The sequence below is a fragment of the Chiroxiphia lanceolata genome, chromosome 13 (genome assembly GCF_009829145.1).
Source record: "Chiroxiphia lanceolata isolate bChiLan1 chromosome 13, bChiLan1.pri, whole genome shotgun sequence".
Lineage (NCBI taxonomy): Eukaryota > Metazoa > Chordata > Aves > Passeriformes > Pipridae > Chiroxiphia > Chiroxiphia lanceolata.
In genome coordinates this window covers 9,495,316-9,507,366 of record NC_045649.1, presented here as the reverse complement: position 1 = coordinate 9,507,366, position 12,051 = coordinate 9,495,316, and the positions used below count along the sequence as shown (strand labels likewise).

At 41.2% G+C, this 12,051-nt stretch overlaps 1 protein-coding gene across 2 annotated transcripts in view; it reads right to left on the bottom strand.

Annotated features, from left to right (window-relative positions):
* The window catches only part of AP1G1 (adaptor related protein complex 1 subunit gamma 1), a 40,661-nt gene that overhangs the window by 22,608 nt on the left and 6,002 nt on the right, over window positions 1-12,051 (bottom strand). For both annotated transcript variants that reach the window (XM_032701079.1, XM_032701078.1), the window contains exons 2-5: window positions 8,506-8,709; window positions 4,021-4,145; window positions 1,669-1,810; window positions 367-463 (exon numbers count right to left, since the gene is read on the bottom strand). In XM_032701079.1, coding sequence (XP_032556970.1) covers window positions 367-463; window positions 1,669-1,810; window positions 4,021-4,145; window positions 8,506-8,706 — 565 coding nt within the window. In that variant the 5' untranslated portion in view covers window positions 8,707-8,709. The remainder of the gene's footprint in view (window positions 1-366; window positions 464-1,668; window positions 1,811-4,020; window positions 4,146-8,505; window positions 8,710-12,051) is intronic.

Sequence of the window (12,051 nt, the reverse complement as noted above, 5' to 3'; positions counted from 1 at the left end):
TAGAGAAAGACTACACAAAAAAAAAAAAAAACCAACCAAACCTAAAACCTGCACTTTAGAGTCACTTTAGGTAGTGTATTGGATAAAAATCCCAAACTTCCCCATTTCACCCACTATTCTGAAGTGTATCAAAATACAGTGAGAGAGTTCCTTTTGTCACCTATGCCATGTAAAAGTCCTGCTGACTACCAGAGTCCTACACATCCCTTCCTTCTGAAAGACATTTGTTTTCACTGCATAGAAATGGGAAGAAACAAATCATGCAAATAGACCTCAAAAGTTCCCTCCAAACTAAAGGCTTAGGTAGCGAGTGCACCATCCTGTAGAGAATGGTCTAGCCTTCCTAAGTACTCTCTCAGCTATTACCATGGTTCTTCTCATTCAGCAAGTTTTTGGTGGCTGGCAGGAACATCTCCATGAGTTCAGGCACCTTTCTGATGACATGAACAGCACACAGGGCTGCCTGGATAGGAAAAACACCTCGGTTAGTATAGACTGCAATGACAACAATACCCATTCTGAGAACGTCTGTCACAGTGGGAACTATCACAGACTTCACGATACACAGAGGCCTGGAAAGTTTATGGTTAATTTTTTCACTAAACAGCATCATAGAAAAATGTTCAATAAAACTACCATGAATCGGGGTGTGGGAGCACTGAGCTACAAGCTAATACTCCCACTAGCAATGGTTCACTTCTACACTATTCACATCACAAGTTCTACTGTCTGCAAAGCAACTCTGCCTTTAACAGGGCTACTTCAGCCTGTCTTCCTATTATTGCTAGGGAGGAGATAATGCATTGGAAGCAAATAATTAAACATGTCAAATTATGGCTCATTTACTTTCCCTTGAATATTATCTCCTTCCCCACAAAATAACTTCCTCCTGTAGCTGATGAGTGCTATGAGAAACAAAAGTGTACTTCCAGGGTTTTTTGGAGGAAAAAAAAAAAAAAAAAAAGCCTATTTTTTCTAGGATGCCAAAGCAACAGGAAAAACCATTCTTTACAGCTGCTTGAGAATTGCACTAAGGGTCTCTTCCCAGATTACAGCACTATCTCTTAGCTTTGCTTTCTCTCCAATCTCTCTCTAGATCCAGCACTAGACAAAGAAGTAACAATGCACCTCTTCCTAAATCTTACAGCTCCACACTCTTCCCAAAATTTATCAGTAAACAAATCTAGAAGGAGGGTGATCACACTCTGCAGATGTTATGGCACATTTGCTGCAGAAACAAGAAAATTTGTGTTTTCACATTTCAAGACGTTAACAGAAGACACCAAATAGGTCCAAATCTTCAGATACCAGTCTGCACTGCTAATAATTAAAGTCTCTCTGGACTTATCTGTCAAGAAATAAAACTGATGACCATGAGTTTGGGGCTAATGTCTGTGGAGGGTCAGGTGTTCACATTACCATCAATAACTTTAGGATAGAGAGTACAAAAATACAAACAACTGCCTCACCCATTGGAGGCCTGTCTTTTAGAGGCTTACACACATTCCTGCTATCGACAGACAGGGAGTGTTGAGCTCTGTCTTGCACAATGGGAAAATATTCACCCATTGTCATCTCAGTCATCTAATATTCCAGATATTACCAGAGTATTCAATCAATCTTGCCTTTTAATCCACATAACAAAGTATTCAAAAGTTTCCTAGGTACCTTCTTCCTCAGGTAGGAGTTGGAAGTTTTGAGGAGCTTTTCCACCTCTCCTGCAAGGTCTCTGCACATTTCTGAGGAGCCCATGCAGCCAAGAGTACAGAGTGCCAGCCCCTGCACATACTGTGTGCTGTGATTAAGGTCACTGTAAAGGAGAACAAAAAAAAAGTCAATCAGTATGCACACAGAGAAACTGAACAACACACAAAAAAAGGCATCTATAGCTACAGTCATCTAACCAGCTGCACACATGGCCCAAAAGAACCTTCCAGATTCTCAGCTATGTGGGAGCACAATTTGGGAACAATAGCAGCTTTGAGTGCATGTACCACAGGGTTTGCTACTACTTCTACTTAGAATCCTCAATTAAAAAGATAAAATACTTGGTTCAACTATCAGGTGGGTATCCAGGGATTGAGCTGAGAAGAAGGAAGACCACATAGAATTCCATTAAAACTTCTAAAACCAAAACATTGTATTTTGGAACTTGAGTGCAGAAAAGAAGTTAACGTGAAGTACAGACCTGCAGTGACTCTGTGGGCTGTCCCAGATGAAACATGTTCTAGGACAGACTTTAGCTTCTGCATTTACAAACCAAACAGGATGGAAGAATCTACGTAAAAGTATCCTCTATCCTGACCAAAAGCCACAAACCCCACCACTCACACACCTTGAAAATAAACCATACAGGAATTCTGTTCAGCAATTCTTCCTATTCATATGCCTAAGGAAGTTGTGAAAAGTGGTTAATAAGAAGTTAAACCACCTAACAGGAGATACTATTCATGAGGCCAAGTACCAATATCACACCAAGCACAAGATAACATAGGTTCCACACAGTAATTCCAACAGCCTTTAAAACCTGTTTGCACACTACTTCTCCATCTGTGTTTGGTACTCATGTTGCCACAGCACCCAGGATTCAATGCTGAAGAAAGTAAAAAATATAGCTTCTGGCTTGGGAGGCAAGGGGAGCTGGGGACTGCACCATGGAAGAGCCAGGGAAAACAGTGGTGGGTAACCCAACACACAGGAGGTGCAGAACAGAGAGAGAACAGTATCCTGGTTTAACACCAAGTAGTTATGGCAAAATGCGGATGAAGGAACAGATAGCACATGCTACTAAATGGGTTGGTTTTTTGTTTCCTTCCTTTAACAAATTTTTGGCAGCTACATAAAGCTGTGTGTATAGCAAGTACCTGCTTCAAGAGGATGCTCACCTTTTTGTATCAAAAATCTAGGTCTTGCTATAAAATAATTAAAAACAATGACATAAATCAAATCCCTTAACGTCTAGATAAAAGCAAGACAAAGTGGTAGATACAGAAAGCCAAAGGAGAAATCAATAAACAACCCAGGGAGGTAGTAGGATGCTCTCCACCATTTTTGCTCAGCTTCAGTCTGACCCATTCCCAGTTCAAACTCACGACACCCTTACCAAATTCACTGTAGTATAAACAATCAAAAGGAGTTAACCTGCAGCCTGGTTCTAACAGAAGAGCCTCGCAGGTATGGTATTTCAATGGAAGATCTTTACACAAACATCTCTTATCTCCTGGACACTGGGTCCAAAGTTAGCAGATCCTCAGGCCTGCAGTTTTGTCAAGTTTCTTTCCAAGCACTTTGAGGCCACAGTCTAAGTGAAAATCAGTGCTTTACTTGCTCATATATGAGAGGCTTATGTGCTAAAAGTAAATCACAATAAAAACAGACACACCACACACAACCAAACAGGCCTTTGGGTAAGTCAACCAGAACCCAGCTGTTCCACTCCTGCTCCCATCCATCTTGAAAGGAACGTTACTGGAAACACACTAATTGTCATTTACTATGCTATGATGTAGAAAAGTCCCAGTTTAAAATCGTTTTGCTGAGAGAAGAAAAGTGTTAAAAAAAATTAATTCCCATCCCCTCTTGTCTCATTTCAGCAAAATGACACACAGACAGCACATCCCAAGTTGCTGCCCTGCTTCCAAGGAAAACCATTCATCAGGACTGTCAGGGCAACCCTAAAGAGAAAGTAAGATACACAGCCTTGCTCCTTGATGACTCTTCAGAGCTCAGCAGCAGAAGCAAACAAACACAGGACAATATGTGTTGCTTTCTACATATGCCTCTTCCAAACCACTGCAATTTTATATTCTCTTCCCACTAAGGAAGCAGGATCATCCAATACAGTGCAATACTACAACAGCCTTATTAAGGTCAACGGCATACAACAAATTGAAGATACCAGTTTTCTAACACAAGAGGAAAAAAACTAAAGTACTCAAAAAAACATCACTGTCAGGAGTGTACTTTCTGATCCTGAAATCTCAGAGCATGTGTTGATGGAGAGAGAGGTGGTACCCTTACTTCTTGATGCAATTGGTCATAAGAAGATGGACATCCTGTCTCTCATCCAGCAGCAACATGGCACCTAAATACCCAATGCGCTTGTCTGTGAATTTCTGAGAGGCAATGAGCTTGAGGCACTCCAACTGGAAAAAAAAAAGAAAAAAGAGGAAAAAAAAAAAAGACAATTAGCTTAAAACTACTTCTTAGCTAGAGGAGAAACAGTTTGAATTTTGATGCATACTAATTTAGGTGTCTTAGAATGCATTTCTGAAAGTGTATTTGATTCCCATTTTGGTGATGTGGAAAACCAAGAAAGGTTAAATGACCTGCCCAAAGTTCCCAGCAAGCCAGCAGGAAGGTCAATGGCAGCTCCTGCATCTTGAAGTGGCCAGACACTGTTGGCCTTCCATGACCTCAGACATACCAGATATGTGGGTTTATGTCACATCACAAAAGTAAACAATAACATATTGATAGAGATCATAGATCCATCACTAAAAACAAAGCTGTAAAGATCTAGAAATCTAGATCTTGTTGACTCTGCACCAGAAACTTCTGAACCAGACTTAAGAGCCTCTATTTATCTACCAGAGAGAGGATCAATGCTCTGTAAGCATGCCCCTCATGCAAAACAAGGGCATGTAGTGATAGGAAAAGAGGCAATGGCTTCAAATGAAAAAAAGAGCAGGTTTAGGTTAGTTATTAGGAAGAAATTCTTGCCTGTGAGGGTGCTCAGGCCCTGGCACAGGTTCCCCATAGAAGCTGTGGCTGCTCCACCCCTTGAAGTGTTCAAGGCCAGGTAGGATGGGGCTTGGAGCAACCTGGTCTAGCAGGTGTCCCTGCTCATGGCAGTTGGAACTAGATGACCTTTACGGTCCCTTTCAACTCAGACCATTCTAGGATTCTATGATTCTAAAAACAAGTTTTGTTATTATGATCTGTAACTAACTTGCTACCTAGGTAAACCAGAGACTGTCAGAGATAGTTAAGTTTCTGCATTGCTCTTTAATCTCTGCTGGAACACCAGAAGTCTACTAAAATCACGTGCATTGTAGCCACTATAAACTTCCCTTCACTGTGTAGAAACAGCAACTGTGTCCAATAGCATAGAGGAAATCCCAAAAACAACACACATAGCTGCCACTTGCACTCTGCTGATTAAGAATTTAATTGCTAACCCATTTTTAAACTTAGCACTTTCTTAATGCAAAAAAAAAAAAAAAAAAAAAAAAAAAAAAAACCAAACCAAACCAAAACAGAGATATTCTGACATTACTGTGCACTAAAATATTTTTCTATAACAGAAAACTAACCAAGTATAATCAACGTCTACTTTTCAGACAGGAAAGATCTCTCCCTCACAAACACTTCCTGTAAGTCTGCTTTACAAACTAGCTGGGGCAGCAAGTAGATGTACATGATGAGTTTGAGGAGGGGTCAGACAGAGCTGGCAACAGATCCATTGCAAAGGCAGTAAAGGAGGCATGCACAGGCAGAGATACAGGGTGTTGGGAAAAGGGATTCACGGCCCCAGCTAGACGGAAGCTTGAACAGGGCAACGGGCACAGGAGAGATGCAAGAAGCACACACATCACAAGGGGAAAGTTGCACAGGACACTGGTAAGAAAATGAAAGTTGAAGTGCCGTAGAAAGAAAGTGCTATGGCCTCATCACTGCTAAGTTCTCACAACCATGTGGCATCAGAACACACACTCAACTGGGCAAGCTGTCGTCATGTGTGAACACCCAGCTAGTGCAGGGTGACAAACCAGTAAGAAAAAGCTTAAAAGCAAGCAAGTTCAGTTTGCTAGGTTTAAAGGGGATGAAAACCTAGAATAAACACCTCTGAACAATAACACCAGTCATCCACAAAGATAACTGAATTTGCACAAATGGGTAAGATCAACCAGGGATAAGGTACAGAACACTAGATATCGAGCTCTCATCTTTCCTGTGCTTTCTATAAGACAATAATGCACCTGTGAATCAACTTTTTTTCCCGGGTTTACAAGATACTTTCTTATACAATCCTCTGCAAAAATGCAATGTAAAATTGATGACATCTAAGCTACAGTATGAGAGCCAACAAAGGCAGAAGATGAATGACTGAGGAAGAGCATAAGAAAACTGATGATCGCAACAGATACTCTAAGATATATTTCTAGTACTTTTGAATTTAAAAGATATTAGTGAAGTTTACCCCATGAAAGGCTGATGAATTCTTGCTTTACTTGTATATAAATACATGCAAACTAGATACATGCACAGCAACACTAAGAAACATGATCAGCTGAAGCTCTTACTAGGTCTAATTAGTGGAAAAAATCTTGATACTGTTATATCCATTTCATTCAAAGGAACAATTAAAATCTGCTACATCAGTACTGTAACAGATACATTAGCAAAGCTAATAGAGTAGTGGCATGTAACAAGACTACAACTCACCCAACTTTTACTGACATAACCACTCTACCAACTACAATTTTTTTGCAAACAGACACAATGACAGTAGTAACGTTATTTGACCATTTCTCTGGGCTGTCTGACAACTTCTGAACTTGCACAAATGGCCTTTGCACATGCTCAAGAGACAGCTTGCTCATGCTTGTCTTTGTGTACAAGATATCCTGCGTGAAAGTTGAGGATCTCTGGCTCGGAAAGAACAATACTGACCATTCACTCCTGGTTACCTCACCCACACTGTTAGCTGCAGGCTGCTTACAGCTTTAAGAAAGACTACCACCACTTGTGGCTCTCCTGTTTTTCACCAAAACATCTGTCCTGCCTATTTATCTTGTCACTCTCAGAAGCTTCCTGTCTACAACACAGGACTGTCTCTCCGCTCCACTCCACTGCTGGTACAGCATGTGTCCTCAACAGGTCCCCAGTTCACACAAACTACACTCCTCCTACACAACAGCACCATCTTGAAAGATTCCTTCCAGTAATAAGCATTGAGGACATGAGAAGCTCTCTAACTCACTCACTTGGAGAATACTTGTTAAAACCCCTTTTCAGCACTGGGGTGCTGAAAAGTGGTTCCTGAAGGAGCCTTCCTGAAAGTGCAGCTGATAAACTCCATGACAACCAAGGGTATTGAATGAAGTACCCTGCTCCCAAAACAGTCAGAATAGATGCTTCTTCTTGAGATGTAGCAATCCTGGCAACAACAGATATTGAAAAATCTGCTTTATCCTTCTTTCACTGAGAGTGAATTTACCACTACTGACCAAAGCAGAAACTGCAAGTTACTAATATCTGATATCTGACCTAATCTTCTATATATTACAGAATCGCAAAATACACTGAGTTGGAAGGGACCCACAAGGATCATTGAGTCCAACTCTTAAGTGAATGGCTTTAAATACTTGAGTAACAAAACAAAAGAATGAAATTTAAACATGTTCGTAACACAGACCAAACAGAGAAATTCTCAATGACACTTATCTGTAACACTTATCATTATTCTTACAGCTCTAAGATACTTAAGCCTTAATTTTTGTGACAGGAAGTTTCTCTCTTGGACCAGGGAGTCTGGCTATGAAAAGCCTTAAAGACATAATAATGCACAAATTCACTTGCTCTTACTCAACAACTCATTATCCTGAGAGAAGAATCCAACGATACAGAAGTAATATGATGCACTTTATATGGAAAAGCACAGCCCATGCTCACTCCCTAACACTATTTGCATTTTGATTTCACTAGCTTGAGCTTACTGTTTCAGTGATACATATCAGGATTGGTAAATCCAATCATGAATGGATAGACTCACAAGACATGAAGTTACTTGAAGGGATACAACAATCTGACTGACTGAAACTTTACTGAAGACCTACGTTAGATTACCACTAACAGGACACTTACTGACTTCTAAGCAAAACAGACTGTGCCCCAAAGACTGAGCAAAGCTAACCCTGTCAAGAACTTGTAGATCAAGAACTTTCATCTTCTTGTCTCCCTTTTTCTACAATCTGTGTCAAAAACAGCACATCAAAAATAAACCAAGAGATGGAAAACTCATACCTGCATTCTCCATGTCACCTCACTAAGACAGTTAAGGAACACAACTGATTGCTGGGAACATACCAGCTCTTGTCTGCTTTAGAAGAAAAAGGGTATAGAAACTCCTTTGAAGTATCTGGTATTTTCCACCAGAGATAAAAATCCAAAATGCTGTTCTGAACCCATCTGAAAATATCTCTGTCTTGGACTGTGGTTTAAGCACCACTGCTCTGCAGAAACACAAGCAGTGAGGTGGGAGACAGCATGGCAAAAGCAGACTAAGTTTCAAACCAAAATATGTTAAGTCCCCAAACAGCAGATATCACTAACAAAGTCAAAACTAACCGATGTAAGTTCAGATCATACATGAAAACACACCTCAAAACATCCCAAAGGAACAAAGCAAAACCGCAGGCAGGAATGCTCTGAACAAGTCAACGTGCCCAAAACCAGAAGGCAGACTGGCATATGCACAGAGGGCACTGAATTCTGACCTACCTGTCCGAAATGTGCAGGATATCCCAGCATGTGCATATACAGCAGCTTTGCCACGTTTCTGCATCGGTATGTGTTATCTTCCTCTCGGAAGGACGACCGGATAGCAGCACATTCCTTTTGGATCATCTCACGCTCTTCTGCCTGGGTTCTTGCTGTCCGGATGGTCCGGATCAACTCCCGCAGTCTGATGGGGGCTGGCATCCTCTGGGAGAAGAAAGAGGTCTGTAAAACTGGTACTGTACCTAAAGCCTTCATGCTGTTCCCATACTGCTGCGTATTTTTTTTATTTCTTACCCTACCAATATATAAGTAAAAGAATGAAGAAAACATAGGTTGCTTCAGTAGCACGGTTAAAAGTAAACTTGAGAACATGAGGAATTCATCGTACCTCACATTTGCTTTTCCAGAACATTAGAAATAGGAATTGCTGTGATTTGAGCCACCTGTCAAATGAATAGAACGTGACTCCCCACTTGAAACAGGCAGAAACAGCATTCTGCAAGGCACTCTCATATTCATATCATCTGCCTCTCTCCAGAAAAGCCAGGTTCCAAAGACAGCTGATCCCAGAATCATGACAACTTGGGTCAGAAATCCTTTTGAAAAACACAACTCTGTTTAATAACTTTCACAAGACTTCACACAAGTGCTTCAGATGGCCGTGCTTCAAAACTCCTGCAAACCTGTGCCATACACACTTCCCTCATACAGTGTGGAAGTCAGCAGAAAAGCAGAGGGAAGAGCAATCCTAGCCGTGTGGATATTTCAGAGAATCCTGTTTTAAAAATAAATATATCAAGTTGACATCATCCTTTTATTACACCCCAAATAGAACCACCTTTTCTGAAACAAACAAAGCCAGTGACATTACTGTCTGGTGGCACTGGTATGAGAAGAGCGTGCAAGAACATCCAAGAGTAGCTTCACCTCATCAGATGGAATATTGACAGAGCCATCTGACCCCAAGAGCAACGTAGCCTACCAAGTATCTGGTAAGAGGGAAGTGGCTCTCAAACAGGAGCCAAACTTTAGGATCATGTTCAACAATTGAACTTTTTATTTCATGCTCACCAAAGCTCACTTCTGACTTTCTGGGAGCTCAGACTACACAAGCATCTTTACAGCCTTCTTTCATCCATGCCAGCCTGTGAATGGAACAGAGCCCTTCTGATTACAGATAATGTCACACCAACTTGCAAAAAGTTGCCATGGCAGTCTACTACAGATTTTGTCTGGGTCACTGTCCCCCCAGAACAGTGTGTCATACATTTTAAGCATTACCATATCAGAAAAAGATGTGCATTCAAGTACTGCACTAACTAGCTTGCATGACACCACAGACAGGCTAGGACACATACAGAGCTAAGAGGGGGCTTGTTTGGTTTCAGAAGAGCAGAGAGAGATGCATGTTCAACAAGTAAAGGTGGCCTCACAGTAAGCCAGTCAAAGCCAGGTCTGTGAGTCCCAATTATAAACTCATACATAACACTAAGCCCCTTCAGCCAAACCAAGTAGACTCCTCATATTTCCGTTCCCCATCTTCATACTTAGAAAGTTTGAATTTACAGAGACACAAAGTATTCAGCTCTGAAAATGGAAGAGATGTTCTTCCTGCATAAGTAAAGTGTCTCAAAATGCTGACACGTGTAGGATCAAGGTTATTGGACACATTATTCCTTAGTCTCGCCTTGTCTCTCCATGTGAATTCATAACATTTCCTCACATTACTGCAATATGAATAAATTAACTGTTGCTATGCATTCATGCTGCACTAACAAGCATCACAGAAATAGTCACAGGGAAGTAAGAATCTCCAGAAGAAGTCCTTCTATGACCATTACCTCTGCTGCCCTGCCTGCACATTCTACAGTTCTTCTGCATCCTTTCTGAAGGGAAAAGAGGGCAAAATGCTGCACTCAGCACTTGAGAGGCAGGTGTGCTATTGATTTATTTATATTAAATATCTCCTATTTTGCTCCCTATTATTTTCTTAACAATTGGTAACACTCATTTTGGAGTTCAGTTGCTAAAAACTGCTCAGCTTGCATTTTTCACATAACAGTATCATAAACCCAAAAAACTCCTTCCTGGGTGACAACTGTCTGTTTAAAGTCTCCAATTTTAAAGCCTGCACTCACCTACTATTCACATATATCACATGCTTCTAAACTGATTTTGATAAGCCATGCTCTTGTTGGAAGACTGGGCAGAAGTTATAAAAATAAAAGCACTACTGCAGGAATATTCCTCTGCAGTCTACAGCCAATAATTTCATAATCATCAAGACCAGCCATGTGGAGGCTCATGCTGAAAAAGGTGGCTCCAGTCCTTCCACTGTGCTGACCCTGGCATTCCAGGGACAGTGCACCACGTGAGGCAACCTGTACATCTGAGAAACAGCCTTCCCCTTTCCTCCCAAGAGCAGTGCCCAGGCACATCAGTCTGGCTTGTGCAGACACAAAGGGAACAGCGAGAACATGCGGCTTTGGGAGACCTGAGACCAAGTGGGAAAGAGGAGAAGGGTTCTCTCCAGCAGTAATCCACACTTATGCTATGGCCCTGCACAACTTTGCTGTTCCTGAGAAGATAGGCAGTGTCTACTATAAGCTAAAACTATGACTGTTATTTTAAAGAAAGATTTGTTTAGAAAGTTTTTGAAACACCAATACATAATCTGCAAACAAACTGAAGTTTGGCAACAAGTTGCTTTGATGCAAGTTGCTTTGCTCCCACTCTATCTGAAGAGTTTATAAACTGCTGAACACTGATATCTGCAGCCTGTGACTTCTACAAGCCCAGTGCTTTCCTTGCCATAGGTCCAAAACTTTCTGTCAGTATGCCCATGGAAGGCTTCAGCACTTTAAGTTCGGCCCTGGACAACAGAAAGTAAAAGGACAGACTGCCTAATCAGTTCTAGTCAATGAAAAAGAGAATTGAACAAAGTTACCATATATTCTAAGTGCAACTTTCTATGAATATTTTTTTGCATCCTTCCCCAGTGTTTAGGCAGGACTTCCTACCTCACTGAGAAGGCAGGTACAGTGAAAACAAACACTGAAGATCTAACAGGACTGCACCCAAACATCATCCAGGTGCTGAACAAAAATGAACAACCCACATTTACAAATGTCCTTGCATAAATAATCAGCAAGGCACATCGTAAAGATTATTTTTTCTCCTCACCTCACAACCACAGGAAAGCAATCAAAAACCAGCACAAAAAGCAGAGAATTGATGAGTAAGTCTCAACAGCCAAATTCTGAGGCTGTCTGCTGTCCTCACTCGTGTAACACACTGACACACAGTCCCACAGACACAGTCCAACCTGAGACTGCCTAAGAGCACCTGCATCTCACACCAGCTTCCTGCCTGATGAGAACAGAACAATTCAGAACTGCTCTGATGGAGGACAAGAGCAAGGACAAAAGACAAAGCTATGGTTTATTTTCCAACATTGAGAACTTCCATCCTTTTGCTGCAACTACATACTCTTTTTCTTTCTTTCTTGTGCACACACTCTTCTAGCATTTCAACACAACACAATTC